General features: G+C 43.8%; 1 protein-coding gene across 2 annotated transcripts in view; it reads left to right on the top strand.

Moving 5' to 3' along the window:
- Positions 1-26,850, top strand: part of LOC140205218 (protein angel homolog 1-like) — a 47,965-nt gene continuing 21,115 nt past the window's right edge. The window contains exons 1-6 of one of the 2 annotated variants that reach the window (XM_072272628.1): positions 1-167; positions 5,868-6,527; positions 9,144-9,361; positions 16,053-16,122; positions 22,130-22,572; positions 23,154-23,280. In XM_072272628.1, the coding sequence (XP_072128729.1) occupies positions 104-167; positions 5,868-6,527; positions 9,144-9,361; positions 16,053-16,122; positions 22,130-22,572; positions 23,154-23,280 (1,582 nt within the window). In that variant the 5' untranslated portion in view covers positions 1-103. The remainder of the gene's footprint in view (positions 168-5,867; positions 6,528-9,143; positions 9,362-16,052; positions 16,123-22,129; positions 22,573-23,153; positions 23,281-26,850) is intronic. The other variant, XM_072272619.1, reaches the window with a different exon arrangement.

Genomic DNA, 26,850 nt, shown 5'->3' with positions numbered 1-26,850 from the left:
AACTGCTGAGCTCGCCCCTCCCTGCGCACTCCGGGATCACCCCGTCGTGCCCGTCGCGTCGACCAACAAAGCGGCGGCCGCGGCGCATGCTCGGTGCGGCGGCATGGTGGGCTCCTTGCTGTGTTATGTGTTGGCGCCGCTCGCCACTCTCCTCAGCCGGATCACAGGTGGGTGGCGGCCGGGGCCGGGATCGCTCTGCGAGCGGGAGGGTGGCTGACGGAGCTGGCAACTCCGGCTGGGTGTGACTCTCTCCCCTTCCAGCTCTGTTTTCGGCCGCCCGGGCCAGTTGCCCCGTGCGCCGTTTGGGTTGAGGCCTGGCCTCGGGGTATCCCGGGATCTTACCCCCTCCCCACTCCTTTCACCATCACCGACTACGTCCCCGTCACCGTCCCGCCTTCCATCTCCCGGTTCCCTTGGTCCCCTTCCCCCCCCGACCTTTTCAAATCCTCTGCCCCGCCTCCTCACACTCCTCATCCTTCCCCCCGCACCCTCCTCACCCCACACCCCCCTCACTTCCTCACCCAGCTCACTCCTATCGCCCCCGAACCCCCTTATTTTTCACGGAAATTAACAGAAGGTGCAGAAATGGAGAGAAATTGCCAAGTAATGGGAAAAAAATAATGTAAACACGAGGAGTTCTGTAGATAATGTTATCGTTTGTATCGGGATATGTCAGCAAAAGTAGATAGGTTAAACTTGTGAAAACACATCTGGAGTGTTATGTACAGTATTGACATGCTTATTAAAGATGTTCTTATGAAAAGGTGGATTTGTGATCTCAGTGTACCTCAATCTGGGATTGCTCCTTATTGTCTACCTGTACTGCACGTTATTCTGCATTTTGATACTGTTTTCTTGTGTGTTACCTCAATGCCCTTTGGAATGCCATGATCTGTATGTATGGTATGTTTTTCCCTGTATCTCTGTACATGTAACAATAATAAATCTACCAGTTTGCCGATTTTACCAACTTAATTGCTATTGGTTTATTACAGAGATACAGCGAAACGTTTTTGTTTGTGTGCCATGCATTCGGATTATGCTCTATACTATACACAAAATGTTGGAGAAACTCAGCAAGTCAAGCAGCATCTATGGAGGGAAATGTGTTTCAGGCTGAGACCCTACATCAGGACCCCTGATGAAGGGTCTCAGCCTGAAAGGTCGACTATTTATTTCCTCCTTAGATTGATTTGCTGAGTTCCTCCAGCATTTTGTGTGTGTTGCTCAGATGTGCAGCTTCTGTGTTTAAGATCATTCCTTATGTAGGTACATTGAGGTAGCAAAAAGAAAAACAGTGTGCAGGAACAGCTGTAGCTACAGGAAAAAGTGCGGTGCAGGTAAAGAGTGCAAAGGCCGTGACAAGGTAGATTGGGGGTTCAAAGTGCTAATGCAGGTACAGTACAGCAAGCAAGTAGGAAAACCTGCAGAATGTTATCCACTGTATTCAGAAGATTTGCAAAGTTAGAAATGGTTATACTTGCTTCAGGTACTGGTAAGAACATAGCTGGAGTACTTTGTTCTGTTTGATCTTATTTAAGGAAGTGTGTATATGTGTTGGAAGCAGTTCCAAGATGTTTTACTGCACTAAATCCTGGAATGTATAAAGAGTCATAGAGCACTACAGCACAAAAACAGGCCCTTCGACTCATCTAATCCATGCTGAATTCTACCTAGTCCCATTAATCTGTACCTGGGCCATAGCCCTCCCATCCATGTACTTATGTAAACTTCTCTTAAATGTTGCAGTCAAATCTGCATATACCACTTCCACCGGCAGCTCGTTCCACATTCACACCACCCTCTGAGTGAAGAAGTTCGCCCTCAGGTTTCCTTTAAACATTTCGCCTATCACCCTTAAGCCATGACCTTAAAGTTAGGTTCTAGTCTCACTTAACCTCAATGGAAAAGCCTGCTTGCATTTACCTTGTCGATACCCCTCATAATCTTGTGAGGAAATGTTTGATAGGCTGGAGGCTTAGCTGCTCAAGATCAGGATTGCGAGAAAGGATTTGATTGAAATATATGATCCTGAAAGGGAGGATGTGGAGACGATATTTTCCTTTTTCCCTTGGAGGAAAATCTCGATCACTGTTCAAACATATGTGGTCATCCGTATATAATGACATATAAGATAATTTGACATCTCACCCTAAGCATGGACTTTTTACTCTCCTCCCATCCGGTGGGTGCTACAGGAGCCTCCGCTCCCGCACCAGCAGGCACAGGAAGAGCTTCTTCCTTGAGGCTGTGACCCTGCTGAACCTCACATCACAGCGCTAAGCAGTATTGCCCCCATATTGTACTGTCTCAGTACTTTCATATCTGCATGCTGTAGCACTTTTTATTTGCAGTTATTTTGTAAATAACACTAATCTTTGCATTTCTGGTCAGATGCTAACTGCATTTCATTGGCTTTGTATCTGTACTTGGCACAATGATAATAAAGTTGAACTTAATCTAATCTAAATCTAATAATATATACAAGTGATGCTGGAAATCCAAAGCAATACACACAGTGCTAGAGCAAGTCAGGCAGCATCTATGGAGGGGAACTATAAACTATTTTTTTCTGCACTTCAGGCTATTTGGAACTCTTCCATTGAGGGTGATGGAAGGAGTGGCATTCAACATTTTTATAGCAGAGGTAGACATAGGTGAGGGGTGAGAGGATGAATGGAAGAAATGTGGAGTGTTATATGCACAAGAATATGTATGCACAGGTAAAATGAAAAAACTTGCAGCAGCATCACAGGCACATAGTATCAGAAAAGCAGTATTTGCAAAAGAAATATAAAATCATACTTTTTTTTTAACAAGAAAGAACACATTCAGATCAAAGTTCGAAGTACTTTTAATATCAAAGTACGTGTACTATATACAACTTTGAGATTCATCTCCTTACAGGCAGCCACAAAACAAAAAAAACCAATAGAATGCATTGAAAAAAAGACCACCAAACACCAAATGTGCAGGGAAAAAAATAGTGCAAACAATAAAAGTGAGCAAATAACATTTGGAACTGAAATTCATAAAAGTAAGTCCACAGCCACAAAGCCAGCCATCATTGCAAACAATCCAGGAGCCCGTTAGTTGCAGGCCACAGCCTCAGTTCAGTGCAGAGGTGAGTAAACCTTGCAGAGCAGTAAGCTGAAAACCGACCCATCCCTTGCCGCCAGCCTTGACTCCTTGGCCTTTCCAATCTGGCCCGGTGCTTAAGTCAGCCAAGCAGTTCCTTGCGCTCGGACTTGGACCCCGCTGCTTCAATGTGCTCTCAGCTCTTGGCTCTGAGACCTGCCGCCTCGATTCAGCCCATACCCGAACTTTCCAATTTGGTCTAGCGCTTAAGTCGGTGTCACCTCAGCTCGGTCCTTGCTCTTGGGCCTGGGAGCCATTGCCTCGACTCTACCTTGCCTCAGTTCTGCCATTTCAAATCATCTCCAAGTCCACTCCAGCAATGGCCAAACATTGGCTCGTTTCCCACTCTTGGGCCCAGGCCCAGGCCTGGCTGCCTCAACTTGGCCCGCACATGCTACGCCGCAACCATTCTATACTTTGGAGACCTAAGTTCATACTGCAAATATGCCAGGTCTTACAGATGGTTCAAAAGTTCAGCTGAAAGGGAGGTTACAGGCTATTGATCGTAGTGTTTGTTTCTGAGAAAAGGTGTGATTAATAAAGTAATTAATAGTTGTTTTTGCTGCCAGCAAGTCATCGCTGTGCTTCACCAGCACCGTCTTAAATCAGAAACCAGGAGGTTCGTTATTGTACAAAAAGTTGTTGTAATGTTTCTACGCTGAGGTAGGGATCAGAGTTGTGCAAGTTGTTTCAAGAACTAAATGGTTGAAGGAAGGTTGTTGTTCTTGAACCTGGTTGTGTGGGAGTTCGGGCTTCTATGCCTTCTGCCCATTTACAGCTGCATGAAGATGGCATGGCCCATGTCCCGGGTGGTAGGGATCATTTATAGATGTTGGCTTCTTAAGGCAGCAGCTCATGTAGATATTTACAAGAAGTTGCAATTAGTTAATGGATCAGGTTGATTTTACTAAATGTCAGAGTAGGCTTGAGGAGCTACTCCTAAGTTTGTGTGCTCGTGTAACTTTTTTAATGCTCGAATGTAAGGGGAGAATATACTGTGAGAGGCAGGACACTTGGGAGCACTGATGTACGGAGCGCAAGTCTATAGCTCAGTGAACATGACAACACAAGTTACCTCTTCCTAGAGATGCTGCCTGGCCTGCTGCGTTCACCAGCAACTTTGATGTGTAAAGGTGGCATATGGTATGCTTGCCTTCATCTGTCAGGACAATGAGCACACAAGTCAGGAAGTCATGTTGTAACTGGATGAAACTTTGGTTAGGCCACGTTTGGAGTACAGTGTGCAGTTCTGGCCACCTCATTAGAGGAAGGATATAAAGGCTTTGGAGAGGGTGCAGAAGAGGTTCATCAGCATGCTGTCCGGATTAGAGAGTGTGAGTTATGTGGAGAGGTTAGACAAATTTGCATTGTTTCCTTTGTAGTGTCAGAGGCTGAGGGAAGATCTGATAGAGCTTTATAAATCTTTAAGAGATATGGATGGGGTAGATAGAATCTTTCCCAGGATGGAAATGTCAAATACCAGAGGACATCACAGGATAGATTTTGTTACACCAAGTGGTGGAAGCCTGGAATATATTGCCAGGGATGGTAGTGGAAGACATGATGGTGGCATTTACAAGGCATTTAGATAGATACACAAATATGCAGGGAATGGAGGAATCTGGATTGTGTACAGGCAGATTGGATTAGTTTAATTTGGCATTATGGTCAACACGCACCGTGGACTGAAAGGCCTGTTTCTGGGCTGTACTGTATTATAAGGACTTGTGGAAAACAAAGAGGATGAAAGTGTTATGTCTGTAGAGCTTTGGCTGGAGGGCGACACTGTAGTGTAGTGGTTAATGCATCACTTTGTAGTGCTTTTCAATTCCTGCCACTGCATGTAAGAAGTCTGTACGTTCTCCCCGAGACCGTGTGGGTTTCCAGCTTCCTCCCAGTACATACACGTATGGTTAGTGTTGGTGAGGTGTGGGAATGCTATGTTGGTGCAGGAAGCATGGCAACACTTGCAGGTGACACAACAGAATCCTTGCTGATCTGATTTGAAACAAAATAACTCATTTCACTGTATGTTTTCATATACATGTGACAAATAAAGCTGATCTTTACATTTGGAATTAGGATTGTTTGGCAGCCTTGTTTCATGGTGGGATATCACTGCACTATCAGATGTGTTCTTGGATGTAATGTCAATCAGAGCCTTTACTTATTAAGTTTGATGTCAGGAAATCTGTAATGAGGAAGGGGTGCTTTGGTTGAGATGAACCTTGACTTTTTGAAGGATCTTATTTAAGAGGGGGATCTAAGGAGTTTTAATAGCGTGGTCCTGGGAAAACCTCAGTGAGAGACAGTGTAGTGAAACGTGTGCTTGCTAGGAAATCTTTGAAAAAAAAATAAAACAATACTTAACATTGTAAGAGCAAGATGGAGAGTTTTTAAATTAGGAGGTAAATTTTTCTGATGATCGGAATTTACGGAATCATTGAAACTTAATGGCATTTGGGTATTACTGAACTCTGCTTTGTAGCCTTGTATACCTCCAGCTTTCATTTGGAGAATGAGTTCTGAATACACATTGCCCTCTGGGTGAAAACATTTTCTTTCAATTTCCCTCACACCAATTTACTTTTTTAATTCCCTTAAACACTTCCTTACAGTGACTAATGTGTCTTTTCTGTTTACTTGTGTATAGGCACTCAATTTCCATTAGTAATTTTTAAAAGTGCTTATACAAATGTAAAGTTTCATTTGCATGATTTATTTCTCAGGTCCCCACGTTGATGATGACACTGAGAAAGAATGTCCAGAGGATTCGTGCTTGGAAACTGATGAAGTATCTGGCAGTGGTTCTGCTTCATGGTTCCCACTTAGCAAAGACCAAAGTGTTCTGCTCCAGGATTGGCTAGGCGTGCCAAGTCCAGTTTCAGTAGAGGAGAAGGGCACAAGTGCCGATGCTGATCAGGTCCCCCAGCGTTCTCTGACAGAGATCCTGGAGGCAGAAGAAGCCGCCATGACATGGCAGCAAGCGAGAAGCAGGCCAACAGTGGGCCCGCAGGTGGATCCGTGCCCGGTTGCTGCAGACCAGGGGAACACTGAGGACCAGGGGACATCTCCACCAGACACCTCCATGAGCTGGCCACCCTCCCTTCCACAGGGTGCAAAGAGGGAGACCCCAGGTTGGATGCCAGCATCTCCCCAGAGTGCAGTTAGGGTCCTCCGACCCCCTCCGACTAGGTGGCAGTTCCACCCTCAGCAGTATGACCACCAGGACGTGGGCACGACTGATTGGCAGTTGATGGCATCGCACAGCATGAGCCAGCCTGGTGGCAGCCCGATGTGGCACATGTCCACTGCATTAGGTGTGAATGAAGCATCAGCAAATACACTGTGGCAGTTCCAAAATGAAGGAGATCTTCTGATGAACATAGGTGAGAAGATCAATAGTTCAAAGGTAATTCATAGGACATAGGACAGTATAGCACAGTAAAGACCCTTCAGTCCAAAATGTTCTGCTGACATATTAACTTCATCCCAAGATCAATCTAACCCTTCCCTCTCACGTAGCCCACCATGAGATGGTGTTGCAATTTGATGGTTTTGTTGATTCTGTTAATTAAATGGCTTGAGTTTAAATCCCAATACTGACACTGACTGTACAAAGATGACTTATGTTGAGATACTTAGTTGCTGAATAAGTAGGCTTCAAGTTTTCAGTGATTTGGTATTTTACTTTATCTTCTCGTTATCGTTGGTAAGTAATTAAGTCAAATTGAAGTTTTTGTCAGGTAAGCACAGGTCCAGTGAAAAATTTGCAGCATTACAGGCACATAGCATCGGATAGACAATGTTCACAAGAAAAACAAAAAGACAACTTCAAAAAGAGAGTTTTTACAAGAAAGAGCACAATTAGAACAAACAAAGTCTATTTTAATGCAAAATGATCTTAGTGTTGCTAAACTGTAGTCATTAAGATTGCGTATTAGGGTTGTTCAACAATGAATGGTTGAAGGGAAGTAGCTGTTCCTGAATCTGGTGGTGTGGGACTTCAGGCTTCTGTACCTCATGCCCGATGGTAGCTGTGAGAAGGTGGCATGGCCCAGATGGTGGGGATTTATGATAACTATTGCCTTCTTAAAAAAAAACACCTTCTGTAGATACTACGGATGGTGGGGAGAGATGTATTGAGTCCACTGCTCTCTGCAGCTTCTCACATTCCTGTGCCTTCAAACTTCCATAGGAGACTATGATACAACCAGTCAGGAAACTTCAAACTGTCTATCTGTAGAAGTTTGTTAGAGCACTCGGTGACAAGCTGAGCTCCCTTAACCTCCTAAAGAATATGCTCCTAGAACTTTACTTTCCTGTGATAGATCCAGAGATCAATCAAGGACTCCCTGGAATGTAAACCATAACCATGCTCCCATGACAGTCTCCTGATTTTCCTTAGCTTCCTGAATACTAAGGAAATTCAGTATTCAATTTGGGCCAAAACTTGAGCTGTAACCCAAGCAGAAGTTTATCATCGGATAGATAAATGACATTGCAATGGAAAATAAGGTAAATACAATTCAAATTATGTCATGATCAGCAATTCACCAGATACTTGAAAGCTGATTGCTCAATTATTACATGGTTCAAAATACCTTGGAATCCAAAGAGTTGAGAATTTTTCCTGACTGGGAATAGAAGATATGCTTTTAATTACAATTAAAGGTATGTCTTGTGCCCCCATCAAAATCAGAGTGCCAAAGGTTTTGGGGAGAAGGCAGGAGAATGGGGTTTAGAGGGAAAATAAATCAGCCATCATTGAGTGGCAGAGCAGACTTGATGGGCCAAATGATTAATTCTGCTCCTATCACTTACGGTCTAAACGGTAATTGGCTCAGAATGCCTAGGAAGTGGTTAGCTGAGTAGCAATTGCTTTACAGCACCAGTGATCTCCGTTTGGGATTTGATTCCCGCCACTGTGCGGAGTTTGTATGCTCCCCCTATGGCCACGTTGGTTCCCTCCAGGTGCTCCAACATCCCACGGGTCAGGGTTAGTGACTTGTGGGCATACTTTGTTGCTACCAGAAGAATGGTGACACTTGTGGTCTGCCCCCAGCACAATTCTCACTGATCTGATTTGACAGAAAATGACACAATTCACTGTATGGTTTAATGTGCCTGTGACAAATGAAGCTAATCTTTAATCCCAGGGATATATTCTTCACAGAGTACTGCCTTATAAACCAACTCTGCTTGGAGTCACCGTGTGTCTTGCATCTGTTAAATGTATCAATATTCTTGACTGGCCTCATTTCTGGCCAGATAGCTGAGACAGGCCTTTGAAGAGTCCCATGCTGGTCAGAGCGTCACATTCTCATCAGCATTCCTCTGACATTCCAGCACTCACCTACACACGAGGGGCAATCTGCAGCATGTAACTAACATACCAACCTCTATGCCTTTCACCCAAATGAACCTCACGCAGTCACAGGGGGAACAGATAGCATCCAAGCTCAGGATTGAAGCTGGGTTGTTGGGGCTGTGATGCAGTGACTCCATCAGCTGCACCTTTGTGCTGCCCACGATGATAATCACCTGGTCTGTAGCTTTTCTATGCCTTTGGCAGGGGGTGGCGGGGTGAGAATCGACCTTACTTAGAAAGGAAAAGAAGAAAATTTTGCTTTATTTGTCACATGTACTGTACATTGAAACATTCAGTGAAAAGCATTGTTTTTGCATCAAATTAAATCAATGAGGATTATACTGGGCAGCCTACAAATGCCACCATGCTTCCAGAACCAACAAAGTATGCCCACATTAAAGGTAAATGTTATGAACCTTTACTGTATGGTTTAGGAATGTGGGAAGGAAACCAGAGCACCAGGAGGAATCCCACATGATTACAGGGAGAGCCCCAATCTTACGGTTAGCTATCAGCTATGATAACTAGCTAACAGCGTGTTTATTAAAATGCACTCTCAGAACCATTGACAGCGTAAATTATTCCTGTTCCTTTGCTGAGTCTGGGGGTCACTGATGGTTTGGTTCTCTCCCAGGCCAACTAACCAGAACGTGGGAGCCTTTAAAGAGACAGCGTGCGGATGAAGCCAGTAAAGGCAGCCTGTTTGAGTTCACCATCATGTCATACAATATCCTATCACAGGATCTTCTGGAGACCAATAAAGGTCTCTACTCTCACTGCCAGCCGGAGTTTCTGACCTGGGAATTTCGATTCCAGAATATTTTGGAGGAGTTTGAGTCCTGGGATGCTGATGTGAGTACACCAGAAATAATCAATGCTCATTAACCATCTTGAACGATCAACAAGTTCTTATGCTCTCTAGAATCCTAGAAAATTTGCAATGTTAAAGAAGCCTATTCACCACAAAAGACCCACCCAGCCTAATACCACCTTCCAAATCTTAGGCTGCTTAAGGCCCTACATGGTCCTTCTGGGAGAGACTGTCCGCATGTGAATCCATTGGAGTTAGTTATTATAACCAGTGCTCCTGGTGTGATCTCCTCTACATTGGAGAGCCTTGATATAGGTTGAGGGATTGCTTCATTGAGCACCTTTGCTGTATCCACTGTACCAGCCAGGATCTCCTGGTGGAATTTAATTTCATCTCATTCCCACATCAACATGTCTGCCCACAGCCTCCTCTAAGGCAAGATTGTGGTCAGACAGGGATTAGAAGTATAGCACCTCATAATCTGCCTTGGTAGTCCCCAAACTGATGTTAATTGCTCTAATTTACAGTAAACGTTCCCCTCTTTTCCACTCTACCTTCCTCCACACCCATCAGCCCATTTCTTTCCCCTCCCACAAGTTTCCCTGCCCACCTGCTTTCCTTTCTTTCATTGTCCACTCTCCTCTCCTATCAGATTCCGTCTTCTTCAGTCCCCTGTCACTTCTATCTGTTATCTCCGTTTCTTGTGTCATTTCCACTCTTTTCTCACCCCCCCACCACACTTGCCTGTCTTCCCCCTCTTACCTGAAACATCGACTGTCCATTTCCTTCCATAGATGCTGCCTGGCCTGCTGAGTTCCTCCACCACTGGATTTGTTGTCCTTCAGGTTTGGCTAAATTACATTTCCAATTATTATTGAAATATGAAACAAAAATGCTGAAAGTAGCAAGTTGGGCAACATCTATAGAAAGAAAAAAAAAGAGGGACTGCATCAAAGACTGTTTGTCACACCTGGGAAAGAAAGAAAACAAATTAGTTTGGGCGACACAGTGGTGTAGCGGTTAACACAGTGCTGTTATGGCACCAGCGACCAGGGTTCAATTCTGGTGTCTATAAGAGTTTGTGCATTTTCCCTGTGACTGTGTAGATTGTCCTGCAGCTACTCTGGCTTCCTCGCACATCCTGAAGACATACAGGTTGGTTGGTTAATTCATCACATGGGTGTAATTGGGTGGCACAGGCTGTTGGTTCAGGAGGGCCTGGTACTGTGCTGTATCTCTTAATAAAAAGTTTTAGGTTGCAGAAAAAGGTGGGGGATAGGTGGAAGGGACAAAGGGAGGAGATAAGTTAATAGAGTCCTATGGTCAATGTGTAAATGGGAACAATTGGAAAGTAAATGAACAAAGAAGAGAGCATATAGTGATTGAGAGGTGTAGAATGCTGGTTCACCTGTGCTTGTGGAGAGAAAATTGCTGAACCAACGACACAGGCGAATGTTGAGGTAGCAGTTAGCATAACACTATTACAGCACCAGTGACTCGGGTTCAATTCCACAGCTGTCCGTAAGGAGCTTGTTCTTCCTCCCCACGACCGCGTAGGTTTCCTCTGTGCGCTCCGGTTTCCCCCCACATTCCGAAGGCGTACAGGTTAGTAGGGAAATTGATCACGTAGGTGCAATAGGGTGGCGCGGGCTTGTTGGGCCAGGCAGGAAAAAGTAAGATGGCAGAAGCTGTAGAATTAGATTTGCATCTGGAAGGCTGCAGTGTGCCCAGGGATGTGGGAGAGATACCTTGTTCACTGAGGCATGAGTATTGGCACTGGGGGAGAACTTACATTGGGAGAGGCTTCATTTGAAACGTGCTGGTACTAGTAATTGGATGTAATGTGTAACTAGATAGCATTCAATTAATTGGAGTTGGGGTGAGGGATCAAGTGATAAAAAGTTTAAAAAGGAGATGAGAAGACTGGCACGGGATAGTGATGTAGAATATAGAAGAGTACAGCACAGTCCGTGTCCTTTAGCTAATGTTGTGCCTACCGGTAGATCATTCTAACCCATGTCTCCCTCATAACCATTCTTTTCTCATCCGTGTGCCAGACTAAATGTCCCTGATCTGTCTATCTGCCTCTACCATCACTCCTAGTATGGTAATCCAATCACCCACCATGTCTGTGTATTTTTAAGAAAAAACAGATACCTCTGAATTCCTCCCTGTACTTTCCTCTGATCCATCTTAAAATTACCCTCTTGTCTTAGCTATTCTTACCCTGGGGAAATGTTTCTGGCTGCCTACACGATCTATGCCTCTTGTCTTGTACACCGCTATCAAGTGAAAGAAGAGTATGACAGGAAGGGCCAGAAAATAGATGCAATTGTTTGGCAGAAATTGAATAAAGTAAAAGCTATAACAGCCCAAAGCTTGAGGCTCTTTATCCGAAAGAAGGGGGACATTTGTAATAAGACATATGAGTTGGCAGCACAAGTATAAATAAATGTTTTTGATTTTATCTCCGTGGATAGGTTAAAACAGGCATCCATTATAAGCTCTCTGACTCCCACAGCTGACCAGAAAGTGCTTGGTAAGAGAGGTAGGGGGTGGGCTGAGAGGTCTGGCTTTAATCACAGTGATCCCCAGAGCTGGGTGACCTTTCTGACGCGCCCCTCCGGTTAACTTCTCAATGAACAACAGCCATTTTGATCTCAGATAAAGGTTGAGACCTTTGACCAGTTTTCATGTGGTTGGTGATTGACATCCGTCTGTCTCGAAGGACAATGGGTGGGGATGATCATCATCAGAAGCCTGGGCGGAAGGTATGGAGATCCTGAGATGCCCAGTTGTCAAGATTCCCCTTTTGGCCTCACCAGTGTAATCCAAAGGAAAGCTTATGAAGCAGTACATTTGGCACCAGCTTGGCTGCAGGAGCTGCCAGAAGGATGTTCAATGATGTGCAGCCGCCTTAAGGCCTCCACTCTGGATTTGCTGTCTGAGTTTACTCCCATAGCCTTTGTCTCTCCCGAGGCTGCCCACATAGCTGGGGATCTGGTTCATGAGCACCAGAGTATGTCCACAAGCCGGTGGGCCTGCATGCTATGTGTGCAGGGGCCAGACCTCCTCCCTGTCCTGTATAATTCAGCCTGAGTCTGAAAGGAGTTCAGTTTCAGTTTGTGCCAGCAAGGAAGCATGACATGAAGTTTGCTGTTAGAGAGGCGATGTATTGGCAGAGAGAGACTTATACATTCAGCTTTCCTTTTCACAAGACCACTAGTCAACAGTGGAAGCTAAAAGTGAGAGCGGCAAGCACTACCTACTACACTACCACACTAGACGTGTCACAACAACCATTTTGACATCAGTTTTCATGTGCTGAGGTTGTAATGAAGCATGATGTAAGCACAGGGTACTTTTGAGGCAAGAAGCGGGAGGGAAATGAGGGAAAACCTTGCCAAGAATGAAGGTCTACAGTTGAATGGAGCCTCACGGGCTGCATGCCTTCAAGCAGTGTCAGTGTGTGGCTCTGCTTGTGATACCCAGCCTCTACTTGGCTCCTTCCACCACTGTACTGTTTGCGGTAGCTGATCAAAACTTAGCCACATGGAAGTTGCAACTGGGAAATAGGAAAGTCCTGATTTGTACAGCAAACCTTCAGGAGAGAGAGTCCAAGAAGATCCAAGTGACTGTCACCTTCCTGACGCAGTGTTTTAGACTGCAAACAATTAACTACATCTTCAATGGCTAAGGTCACCTACTTTACTATTTTGAATATAGTCAGGTAAGTTTACTGAGTTAGATATTTACAGTGATAGCATATCCAATTAGCAGAACCCCTGTGAATATTGATTACTTGTGTCAGTTCCAAAAGCCTCTTGAGTGTACACTGCAGACACCCAAAATAAACCCCTTTTGTTACAGTGTTGAAAGATGGCTCCATGAATATACAACAGGACAGAATAGTGAATGATGAAACAGATTTGTCCTAAAGTGCATTAAATATTGGGGATAGGCAAGTTTAACAGTGTGCTAGTAGCAGGAATGTACAGTAGAACATAGAACATAGCAGCATAGGACAGACCCTTTGGCCCACAATGTTGTGGCAGCCTTTTAACCTACTCCAAGATTACCTCTTCTCTCCTACAAAGCCTCCATTTTTCTATCATCCTTGTGCCTATCTAAGAGTCTCTTATATGTCCCTAATGTGTCTGCTTGTCACGCTTGGCAGGGGCTTCCATGCATCAACAACTCTCTGTTGATATTAACAAAAAACTTACCTCTGACTCCCCAATCCCCCAAACTTTCATCTGGGGGAAAGTCTCTGGCTATCCATTTGATCTCTGCCTTTTGTCAGCTTGTACAGCTCTATCAGGTCACTTCTCATCCTCCTTCACTCACTGCAGAAAAGCCCTCGCTCACTCAACATATCCTCGTAAGACATGCAACTCCTGAATAAATTGGAAGGATATTCCTAACACTAATTTTTTTTTTTAAGTTGAACTTGTAGTTGGCTATTCAGCTCTGTGGACAGTACTTGCCATTATCACTGGGTTACAACCCTGTCTGATGTGACATCGTTTTCCAAATATATACTGAGTACATCCAGCTCTACCACGCCACCACCTCTGTTGACCCCCTTCTCTGTCTGTAAATTATCAAACTGTGTATTTGATGGGTGGAAATTTGCTCTGACTGTAAGGAACACAGAAGTCGGTGGATTTGGTAATTGTTATAATGTAAGATCCTAAGAAACAGGAGCTGGTGTGAGCCAACTGGTCTGTAGAGGTTGCTCTGCAATTCAATAAAATGATGGCTGATCTGGCTGTGAACTCAGCTTCACCTACCTGCTTTTTCCCTATAACTCTTAAACTGGACAAGAATCTATCATCTAAATGTGTCTTAAATATACTTAATGAAACAGCTTGTACTACTTCACCGGGCAGAGAATTCCACAGATTAATTTCTCTCTGGGAAAAGTAGTTCCTCCTCTGTCCTCAGTCTACTCCTCTGAATCTTGAGGTTATGTCCCCTAGTTCTAGTCTCACTTAACATAGAACACTATCACACTAAACTTTTACTAAAGTCGCTTATTCGACCTCCCTAACACTGCTCGACTCCACTCTTGCTTCTGCTTAACTGCTGCTAAAGATTTAACTGGCTTTCTCTCAGATTTTATCCTCTGTAGACCTAGGGTCGTCCAAAGCACAGCTGCTCCTGTTGCAACAGAATCTAGCTGAACTACACTGACTGCCACTTAAGTATTATTTCTGTTTAAAAATTATAAACAAGAATGTGAAACCTCTTCAATTATTTTGGCCTTCTCAACATCCATAATCTCTAGTTGTACTGTGCAGAATAAGGGCCATTGGTTCATCATGTCCTTGCTAACTATTGCACCCATTTAAACTAATCCCATGTACAGTACCTGCATTAGGTCCATAGACATCTATACCTTGCTAATTGAAAAGTTTGTTTTTGGTGTTTCTGAAATGTTTGAGACCATCATCTCAGGCACTGCATTCCAGATTTCAATCCCTCTCTGTGGGGTTGAACAGCAGAAATTCACCCTTGCATTCCTCTAGACCTCCCACGCTCACCTTAAATCTCTTGTCTCAGACACCCTCACCATGGGGTAGAAAGATCCTTCCTCTCTGTCTTGACTATGTCTCATAACATTAGACTTCTCCCTTTATAATCTCTGTTCTCCTCTAATTTTGGTCTCTGGAATATCCCTAAATTTGACCACATGGGTTTCCTCTGGGTGCTCTGGTTTCCTCCCACATTCCAAAGACGTACAGTTGAGGTCACTAAGTTGTGGGCATGTTTGTTGGCGCCAGAAGCATAATGATACTTGGAGGCAGCACCCACCACATCCTTGGACTGCTGGTCATTGCATTTTGCTTCTAGAGTAAACAGTACACATAGCAGTAATAAATGGGCAGTTCAGTAGCATAGCAGTTACAGCACCAGCGAACCAGGTTGAGCCCTGCTGCTGAATGTAAGGAGTTTGCCCATGACCTTATGGGTTTCCACGGGATGCTCCCGTTTCCTCCCAGGCTCCAAGGATGTACAGGCTAGAAGGTTAATTGGTCACATGAGTGTAATTGGGCAGCACCGGCTGGTTGGGCTGAAAGGCTGAATCTCTAAATAAATAATCACCCCACCATTGACAGCTGTGTCTTTCAGCTGTTGGATTGCTTCCCAATGCTTCCTTCAAGATGTTACTTAAAACTTGCTTCTGGTCAGTTAACTTGGCACTGTGACAAAATTTTGCTGGGAAAATGCTCCCATAAAGCACCTTGTGTTCAATGTCTTTAATGTCTCTTATGTCAGTACTTGCTTATATCAGTGTCTGCTCGCTTTAGCACAGTGCCTGGTTGATGCAAACATGTAGGCGTTGGGGCAGCGCGCTAACGTAACAGTTAGCGCATCACCTTACTCGTGACTCAATTCCCACTGCTGCCTGTAAGGAGTTAGTATGTCTCCCCACCCCGCCCCCCCACCCATGATCACATGGGCTTTCTCTGGGTTCTCTGGTTTCCTCCCACATTAGTTAGAGTTACTAAGTTGTGGGCATGTTTTGTTGGTGCCAGAAATGTGACGAAGCTTGCAGGCTGCCCAGCGCTATCTACATTGATTTGATTTGACCCAAAATTACACATTTCACTGCAGGTTTCAATGTACATGCGACAAATAAAGTTTATCCTTAAAGACATAAACTTTAAATTGCTACTCAGTCCTCAGCTCCTGTGACAACCTAAATATCTTCTATTTCCCTATCAGATTATGTGCCTGCAGGAAGTTCAGGAAAACCATTACTATCAGCAGTTTCGGCCAGCTCTCCAGCTAAGGGGTGAGTGACCCAAAATGTACTGAAATTTATTTTTGCTACCTCCCACCTTCTTATTCTGGCTTAACCCCTCACCTGCCAGTTTGTACTCCTTTCCCTCCCACCTTCCCCCTCATATTCATTCCCTCCCACCTTCTTATTTTGGCTTATTCCCCTTCCTCTCCAGCCCTGATGAATGGTCTCAGCCTGAAACTTCACCTGTTTACTCCTCTTCACATATCTCAGCATGTACTCTCCGTAGATCTGCTGAGTTCCTCCAGCACTTTGTGTGTGTCACTTTGGACCTTCAGCATATGTATTGATTTTTTTCTCTATTCTCTAAGGAATAGATTATATTAGCTTTATTTATCACACGTACATGGAAACATACAGTGGAATGCATTTCTCTGCACCAATCAAATCACTGATGATTGTGCTGGGGGCAGCCCACAAGTGTCACCCTGCATCCAATACCAACATAGCGTGTCCAGCAACTGACTAACCATAAGGCCATAAGACATGGGAGCAGAATTGGACCATTCGACCTATCCCATACATTCTTGGAATATGGGAAGAAACTGGAGTACTGGGATGAGGGTCACGGGGAGAACATTCAAACTCTTCCAGACAGTGGTGGGAATTGAATTTACAGTGATCGCTGGCACTGTAAACCAATGTGCTAACCACTATGTTACTCTGCCATCCACACAAGGTATGTTTTTCCTTCCTGCAGACTTATGGCACTGTATAGGCCCTTCTGCCCATCATACCCATGCTACCCATTTTGCTCATTAACTTTAATCTCATTTCCTGCATTGGCTGTATATCCCCCTAATCCCCTCCTATCCATGTACTCATCCAATTGTCTTTTATATATTGTACCAGCCTCAAACACTCCTCTGGCAGTTTATTCCAAATATCAACCATCTTCTGCTTGAAAAAGTTTCCCCTCAGGTCCCTTTTAAATCTTTTCCCACTCACTTTAAAACTATGCCCTCTAGTTCTTGGTTCCCCTTCCCTGGGGAAAAGACAGTATGCATTGCCTCAATCTATACCACTCTTTGTTTTATACACCACTATAAGATCACCTCTCAATCTCCTGCATTCTGAGGAATAGAAGTCCAGCCTCCCAACCTCTCCCTCTGGCTCAGACCCTAGAGTCCTGGAAGCATCCTCGTAAATCTCCTCTGCACTCTTCCCAGTTTAATGATGTCTTTCCTATAAAAGGTGACCTCAATGCTGTGCTCAGTTTTGGTAGATTTACTTTTAAGAATTATGAACTTCTCTACTCAGTGAGCTAGGCTAAATTTGAACTCACCCCGATATGTTCAAGCCAAACAAGAGGATGTACATGATTGAATATTGCCTACAGTAGGTTGTTAGGGGAGGGGAGTGCATTATATATTACTGAGCCAAGGCAGAGTTAAACTACTGTTGGATTCTGATGCTTTTGGAAGTCAGAAGTGAGGCATAAAACATGTTGCTTATAGCCATTTCATTAAACATTACAAGAGCAAAGAAAAAAACAAACTAAAAGCAGTTGTGGTCTTCTCATACTCAGACTAGTGATAACAGCATTTCAATGATAACAAATAACCTATAAAATAGCCAGATTCAAGTGGTGTGACCCGCTAATGAAAGCTAAGACGTTTCTAAAAAAAAAATACAGAAGCAACTGTACAGTGATTCCTGGAAAATTCACTGAACAGTTTCATGTATATATAATAGATAATTATATGAAAATACAAGCAAACACAGGAAAGTTAAACTACAAGAAAAATAACAATTCTACACTTCAATCCAACACAACGAGAGCGGTCAATTCAGTTGAATAGCAGAACGGCTTGTTAAGGTAACTGGGCAAATCTTTAACATTATCTCATCGCTTTTAACACAATATTTCTGCTGCACATTGACTTTGCATAAACTTCTCCTTTTTATTACAGTTCAGTGCTGGAGGTGCTTGATGTCACAACCTCAGAACAGAGGCACTTCCATTTAGAACAAAGATGAGGAATTTCTTTAACAAGAGGGTGGTGAACCTATGGAATTCATTGCCATGGATGGCTGTGGTGGTCAAGTCATTGAGTATATTTAAAGCGAAGGTTGATATGTTCTTGGTTTGAGATGTGGAGAAGTACAGCACGGAAACAGGCCCTTCGGCCCATCCAGTCTGTGCTGAGCCATTTAAACTGCCTACTCCCATTAACCTGCACCAGGACTGTAGTCCTTCACAGCCCTATTGTCCATGTACCTATCCAAACCTTTCACCCTTAACCCATGACCTCTGGTTGTAGTCCCTCCCAACCTCAGTGGAAAAAGCCTGCTGGCATTTACCCTGTCTATACCCCTTATCATTTTGTATACATCTATTAAATCTCCTCTCAATCTTATATGTTCCAAGGAATAAAAGTCGAATCTATTCCATCTTTCCAGACCTGGCAACATCCTTGAAATTTCCTCTGTACTCTTTCAACCTTATTTACATCTTTCCTGTAGATAGATGAGAAAAACTGCACATGGTATTCCAAATTAGGCATCACTGATGTCTTGTATAACTTCAACATAACATCCCATCTCCTCTCCTCAATACTTTGGCCAATGAGCCAAAAGCTGTCTTTACAACCCTATCAAACTGTGACGCCACTTTCAATGAATTATGGACCTGTATTCCCAGATCCCTTTGTTCTACCACACTCCTCAGTGCCCAACCGTTCACTGCGTAAGATCGACCCTGATTGGTCCTATTGAAGTGCAACACCTTGCACTTGTCTACTTTAAATTCCAGGTTAGTCAGGGTGTCAAAGGTTACTGGAAGAAGGCAGGAGAATGGGGTTGCGAGGAATAATAAATCTGCTGTGATGGACTGGCATGGTGGGCCAAGGGGCCTAACTCTGCCCTTATGTCTTAAGAATCTCATTGAAACCTACCGAATATTGAAAGGCCTAGATAGTGGACGTAGCATGGATGTTGCCTGTAGTGGAGGAGTCTAGGACCAGAGAGCACAGTGTCAGAATGCAAGAATGTCCCTTTAGAACAGAAATGATGAGGAATTTATTTAGCCAGAGGGTGGAAAACCTGTGGAATTTATTGCCACAGATGGTTTTGGAGGTTAAGTCATTGGGCTTTTTGAAAGCAGTAGTTGATAGGTTCTTGATTAGAAAGGGCGTTGGATGTTATGGAGCGAAGGCAGGAGAATGGGGATGAGAGAGATAATAAATCAGCGATGGTCGAGTGGCAGAGGAGACCCAGTGGTCTAAATGGCCTAATTTTAACCCTATGTTTTATGGTCTATCTGCACATCCATTTACAAGAGGATGCTGTGCACTCCTGTAAAAAAGTAAATAGGAAGAGTTAACTCCAGTGAGCCTTTTGGATATTGCCAACTAATTACAAAGCAGAAATAGACTGGGTTAATTTTTCCTGAGTTGGAGGTGTCTGGGAATGAACCTGTAGAGGTAGACAAAATTAGCTAGTGTAGTGAGGCCCGAAGGTCGGCCCAAAGGCTTGTGTCCAAGGTCAGAGGTCTGCAAGTCTGACCAGGGAATGGAGGTTGGAGGCCCGGCATCTGCAAATCTGGGGCCACGGACTGTTGGTCAGAGGCCCAGAGGTGGCCTGTCTATATGTGAGTGAATGGGTGGGTGAGAGGGTGAGAAAGGGGCTTGTTTTGCTATTGAGATGGATCGGCCATGATCAAACGGTAGAAGAGATTCAATGGGCTGAATGGTCTAAGGGCTGAATGGTCTAATTGTGCTCCTGTGTCTTATGGTCTTATATTAAATGCTGCAATGTAAATTTATTATTGTAACTTACAACCTTGTGCTGAAATGCCAAGGAACAGGGAAGGATAATTATAAATATGTCATTAGAAATTCACTTGTCATTGTTTTACTGCCCAATTGTATCCATTTAAGGACTCTACAAAGTGCCACAGCCAGTGAGAGAGACACAAAATGCAGAGGTCAGAAGGGAATAAGTGGTCAACGTTTCAGGCCAAGGCAGTCTATCATGACTAGAAAGGAAGGAGTAAGAAGCCAGAAGAAGAAGATGGGGGAGGAGGGGGATGAGTACAAACTGGGAAGTGATGGGTGAGACCAAGTGGGTGTGGGAGAGGGGGAATGAAGTAAGAAGCTGGGAGGTGATGGGTCGAAGAAGTTAAAGGCTGAAGAAGAAGGAACCTGATAGGAGAGTGAACCGTGGAATAAAGAGCAGGAGGAGGGGAACCAGAGGGAGGCGATGGGCTTGCGAGAAGGGTATGAGGAGAGCCAGAATAGAGAATTGAAAAAGAGGGAAGAGGAAGAAATTGTATGCTGAAAGGGATATTTCCATTAACGAGAAAATCTGCAGATGCTGGAAATACGAGCAACACACACAGAGTGCTGGAGGAACTCAGCAGGTGTTACAAATGCTACACCTGCCCCTACACCACCTCCCTCACTACCATCTAGGGCCCTAAACAGTCCTTCCAGGTGAGGTCACACTTCACCTGTGAGTCTGTTGGGGTCACGTATTGTGTTTGGTGCTCCCGATGTGGCTTCCTGTACATCGGTGAGACCCGACATAGATTGGGAGACCACTTCGCTGAGTATCTATTCTTCATCCGTCAGAACAAGTGGGATCTCCCAGTGGCCACCCATTTTAATTCCATGTTCCATTCCCATTCCAATATGTCCATCCATGGCCTCCTCCACTGCTGTGATGACCACACTCAGGTTGGAGGAACAACACCTTATATTCCGTTTGGGTGGCCTCCAACCTGAAGGCATGACATAGATTTATCAAACTTGTGGTAATTCCCCCCAGCCCCCCAACCCCTTTTCCCTCTCTCACCTCATCTCACCAGTCAACTTCTCAGCTCTTTACTTCAACCCTCCCCCTCCCGGTTTCACCTTTCACCTGGTGGTTCTCTCTCCCCTCCCGCCACCTTTTAAATCTTCTCCTCAGCTGTTTTTCTCCTGGCCTGCTGGGTTCCTCCAGCATTTTGTGTGTGTTGCTTGAATATTTCCACTTCACGGCCAATGATACATTTTGAATTGAGGCCTCTCTTAGGAAATGCAATTGGCAACAAATGGCAGAATGATAACGAGAAAATCAGTAATGTTGGTAATGCTGGATGAATAGATACATATTGGCCAGAGCATCCAAATCTACTCCCCTGTTCCTCTTTAAATGGTGTCGTGGAATCTGTAGTTCAGGAGGGAAGGTGGAGCCTTGGTTTAATGTCTTATCAAAGATTTCTCCTCTGCTGATTCAGCAGAGCCCTGCACGCAGTTGTCAGTGAAGATTCTGGAGAGGCTTCCCATTCACTCCAATCGAGGGGTCATTGAAGGTTCCGGGTTAGTGTGGCATGGTAGCATAGCAGCTAGTATAACGGTTTACAGTGCCAGTAGTCAGAGTTCAATTTCCTCCACTGTCTGTAAGGAGTTCGTACATTCTCCCTGTGACTGCATAGGTTTCTTCCACGTGTTCTGGTTTCCCTCCACATTTCAAAGACAAATGGGTTAGTAAGTTGTTGGGACCGGAACATGGCAACACCTGTGGGCTTCCCCCAGAGCATCCTCACACTGTGTTGATCGTTGACATTTAGATCACAGAACAGTGCAGCACACAATGTTGTGCCGACCTTTTCACCTACTATCTAACCATTCTCGTTCACAGTTCTCCATTTTTCTATCATCTCTAACAGTCACTTAAATGTTTCTAATGTATCTGCCTCTACCACAATCTCAGCTGAGTGTTCAGTGCGTCTACCACTCTCTGTGTATTTAAAAAAAACCTTACTTCTGACATTGCCCTCCCCTATACTTTCCTCCCATCACCTTAAAACTATCTCTACCCTGGGAAGAAGTCTCTGGCTATCCGCTCTCTCTATGCCTCTTATCTCTTATCAAGTCACCTCTCATTCTCCTTTGCCCCGAAGAAAAAAGCCCCAGGTCACTCAGCCTTTCTTCACTGTCTGCTCGATGTACATGTGACAAATAATGTTTACCTTTATCTTTCCCGTGTGTGAACCTGCTTGTTTTCTCTCCAGGTTATGACTGCTTGTACAAACGGCGCACTGGCATCAAGACAGATGGGTGTGCTGTGTGCTTTAAGCGGGACCGGTTTAGTTTAGTCTCTGAGCACCCTGTGGAATATTTCCGACCCATTGTGGAAACGTTGAACAGGGACAATGTGGCACTGCTGGCTTTGCTCCGGCCCCTAACTCCAGGCTCCAGCCAAGACGCCTCAAAGCTGCCCGACATCTGCGTGGCGAACACTCACCTCATCTTCAACCCGAGGCGGGGGGACATCAAACTCACCCAGCTAGCTGTGTTGTTTGCTGAAATTCAGCAGGTGGTGCAGGCAGCTCAGAGTGATGGCACACCTTGCCCCATCATCCTCTGTGGGGATCTGAACTCTGTCCCAGACTCCCCTCTGTATAAACTCATCTGCAATGGAGAGCTGTACTATTATGGAATACCTACCTGGAAGGTAAGGAGGCAGCATGAGATTTCAGTATTTCCAAAGCTATCATTAGAGTCATAGAGCTCTGCAGTACAGAAACAGTCTGTGTTGAACTAACTCTGCCAAGTCCCATTGACCTGCACCTGGACCATAACCCTCCATACCCCTCCATCCATATACTTATCCAAACTTAAGTGTTGAAATCAAACCTGCATCCACTTGTTCTGCTGGCAGCTTATTCTACGCTCTCCCCACTTTCTGAATGAAGTTCCCCTTAAACGTTTCACCTTTCATCCTTAACCCATGACCTCAGGTTCTAATCTCACCCAACCTCAGTGAAAAAGCCTGCTTGCGTTTACCCGAATTATACCCCCCATAATTTTGTAATGCTATCAAATTGTACTTCATTCTCCTATGCTCCAGGGAATAAGGTCTGAACTTATTCAGCCTTTCTCTATAATGCAAGTCCTCACGTCCCAGCAACATCACTGTAAATTATTTCAATCTTACTGTACAACTTTCCAGGTTTTGTCTGTAATGAGATGCCTCTGGGCCTTTTGCTGAGAGGATGCCAGTGATCTGTTTTATTATAATTAATGTTTCGGCAGGTATCCTGTCAGGAGGATTACTCTTATCAGTTTTGTCCGAGGAAGCTCTATGGTCCTCTGTGGCCGAGCAGACTCAGGATAACTGACAACTGTCAGTATGTGGGCGTGTGTGAGAAGAAGACTACAGGTTAGTTACAGATCTCCTCATGCGATGCTGTGCTGCTTTCTGGTACTCTTTCCTTTCTGTTGGTGGGTATTTTAGGACTGAGATTTTGTCTCATTATTCCTTTAAAATGCCTTACCTCTGCAAAGCCTCATTTTTATTTATGGATACAGCTTGGTAACAGGCCATTCTGGCCCAAGGAGCCCATACTGCCTAACTACATCCATGTGACCAATTAACCTGCTGACCTGTATGTCTTTGGAATTTTGGGAGGAAACCAGAGCACCCTGAGGAAACCCATGCAATCACAGAGAGAACGTACAAAGTTCTTACAGACAGTGGTAAAATCGAACCTGGCTGCTGGCACTAGAATAGTGTTGCGCTAACAACTATGCTGCTATGCCACGCTGTTTTCCTTGATCCTCTTCCCAAATGTTGCTCCAGTTCACTTTGCATCTAATTGCTTTCGGAGAAAGGTAGTCATGAATTGTATTTTGGTGAGACACCACGGGAATGCTAATGGTAACATAGAACAGGTCAGGAATAGGACCTTCGGTCTACCATGCCGACCATGATGTCAATTGAAACTACTCCCATCTGCCTGCACATGGTCTGGTTCACTCTATCTTTTTAAAACCAGCTTTATTTGTCACCCACACATTGAAAAATACTATGAAATGCATTGTTTGTGGCAATGACCAACACAGTTGAAGGATGTGCTAAGGGTAGCTCACCGTGCTTCTGGTGACAACGTAGTATGCCCACAACTCATTAAACTTAACCTGCACGTCTGTGGAATGTGAGGGGGAACCCGAGCACCCGAGGGGAAACCCATGTGCTATGAGTAGAATGTACATACTCCTTACAGACAGCGGCAGGAATTAAACCCAGTTGCTGATCACTGGCGCAGTAAAGCATTACGCTAATTGCTACTGTTGAAAATGTCTAAATGCCTCCCAAATGTTGTCATTATATCTTATTTCACCCCTCTTCCCCCCCCCCCCCCAGTGTTTGTATCCCAGGTATTTGTGTGTGTGTTTTTAAAAACTTGTCTTGAAATCTCCATCGTCCCTATTTCCCTCCTTTTCCCTTTTGAAACAGGAACATCACTGTCTATTCCTCAGTCTCCTAGTACCTCCCCTATGGCTAAAAAGAATTGAGATATCTATCATTTATAGTCTCACTTGCTTTGGTAGATCTCATCGGTGTTTTTCAAGACATCCAGCACCACTTACTGCTCTAGAACAGTGTTTCCCAAACTTTTTTTTTTAGCCCAATGCCCCCCAAAACACTTCAAACTTGCCAATGCCCCACTAAAGCACCTTCATACTTGCCAACACCCCTCAGGCATGGTATACTTTCCGGTGCCCCTTAAATGTAAAAACATATCTACCATATGCTAACATGAGAAAATGATTCTGCTTTAAATTTTTATTTGTCGTTAAAGTTGGCTTACACAGTACCTGTGTGCTGTACAGCAGCTTCAATATCAATGTGATCATTGAGTTTGATGATTTTTACCAAGAGTTGAAATATCTGGTTCAAGTTGTCAGCAAAAGCCTTAAATCCCCACGTGTAACAATGTCCAGATGGTTTCTGGTTGTTTTTATTGTGAGTGTGTGGTTCACTGCACTGCACTACCTTTCAACAAGATAGGAGGATGGAAGTGCAATGAAGAGCAGTTTGGCTCTTCTCCAAAGACCAGGAAACTTTGTATTACAGTGTAGCCACATACCACAAAATCCTTCTTTTTCAATCTTTTTATTAGTATCATAATGACAAACATAAAATAGTATTAATACAAAGTTATTGGGATTACATTGTTATAATTAACATATTTAAATATAAACCCAGTTGGCACACGGGTATTAAACCTCCCACTCGTACAAGATACAAATATAATAGACAAAAAAAAACATGAAAAAGGAAAAGAAGGAAAAAAATACCTCAAAAGAAAAACTAATCTAAACAATGCTAACCAACTAAACTAAGAGAGAAAAAGACATGGGCTGTTGTGTAATGTCAAAAAAAAGAACCATTAGTGTCGTTGACTCCACTCCTCTTGACATATATTAAAAAGAAATAGGTTTGGGAAAGGTCAAATTACATCATGTGGAAGTGTTGAATAAATGGCCTCCACGTCTTTTCGAATTTGATAGAGGGATCATAACTTCTAATTTTTTCGAAGTTTAAACACAACATAGTTTGAGAGAACCAATGAAATGTGGTGGGAAGATTGATCTCTTTCCAATTCAGCAAAATGGATCTTCTCACCATTAATGTAAGAAATGCAATTATCCGACGAGCTGAAGAGGTTAAATGATTTAGTTCTATCATTGGTAACCCAAAAATTGCGGTAATAGGGTGAAGTTGTAAATCAATACTCAGAACAGTTGAGATAATATCAAAAATATCTTTCCCGTATTTTTTCAAAAAAGGACATGACCAAAACATATGAGTTAAAGAAGCTATCTCAGAGTGACATCTATTGCATACAGGATTTATATGAGAGTAATAATGGGCTAATTTATCCTTAGACTTATGGGCCCTATGCACTCCTTTAAACTGTATCAACGCATGTTTAGCACATATAAGACAATAAGACATAGGAGCAGAATTAGGCCATTTGGCCCGTCAAGTCTGCTCCACCATTCAGTCATGGTTGATCCTTCTTTCCTCTCCGCAACCCCATTCCCTGGCCTTCTCCCTATAACCTTTGATGCCGTATCTAATCAAAACATAAGACCATAAGACACAGGAGCAGAGCTGACCCTTCAAAATAACTGATCAAGATCGTCCAGCAATATCATCTGCAAACTTACTAACTGTGAAAAAGGATCTATTGCTTTCACAGCATATATGATGAATAAACCCTTCTCGTGCTTCCAGCTGGGTACAGGTATCAATTTTTTTTTAAGGTTTTCAGATGTTTTTACTGTGAAGCAACATCAACTTAACCACAACTGACAATGTCCTAAAGTACAATGCTTCTTTTTTCTTTTCTTTCTTATAACAACATAATGGAAGTCAAATGAATGTATGTACAGTAAACAAGCAAAAAGCAAAGGAAACCCTACCACCCCATCTCCCTTCCCTTTCCCAGCCCTCCCCTCCCCTCGCCCCTCCCCTATGTGCTGTTTAGGTCCTACCGACCCCCCACACTTAGTTCAGCTGTCTGTCTCTTCTAAATACAACGTAATGGTTGCCAGATTTTTTCAAATTCCTTGAGTCTGTCCTTGATAATGTATCTTATCCTCTCTAGATGCAGAGTATCCATTAATGCCGCCAGCCATTGTCTGAGTGATGGAGTTTCCTCCTTTTTCCAGAACATCAGTATGAGTTCCTTTCCATTAAGTATGCTATAGGTCAGGAGTTGTTGCTGGGTAGCCTGGAATTTGTTTGACCTCGCAGAACTTCCAAAAATTATTAAAATGGGGTCTGGTATTATCTGAACCTTTAGTACCTTCGATAGGATCTCAAATATTTGCTTCCAATACTCTTGTATCCTGGGACATAAAGCATAACTATGTAACAAATTTGCCTCCGAGGACTGGCATTTCTCACACACTGGGGACACCTCTGGGAATATTTTAT

The sequence above is a fragment of the Mobula birostris genome, chromosome 1 (genome assembly GCF_030028105.1).
Source record: "Mobula birostris isolate sMobBir1 chromosome 1, sMobBir1.hap1, whole genome shotgun sequence".
Lineage (NCBI taxonomy): Eukaryota > Metazoa > Chordata > Chondrichthyes > Myliobatiformes > Myliobatidae > Mobula > Mobula birostris.
Note: the sequence above shows the minus strand (reverse complement) of the source record. Positions and strands in the feature narration are given on the sequence as shown.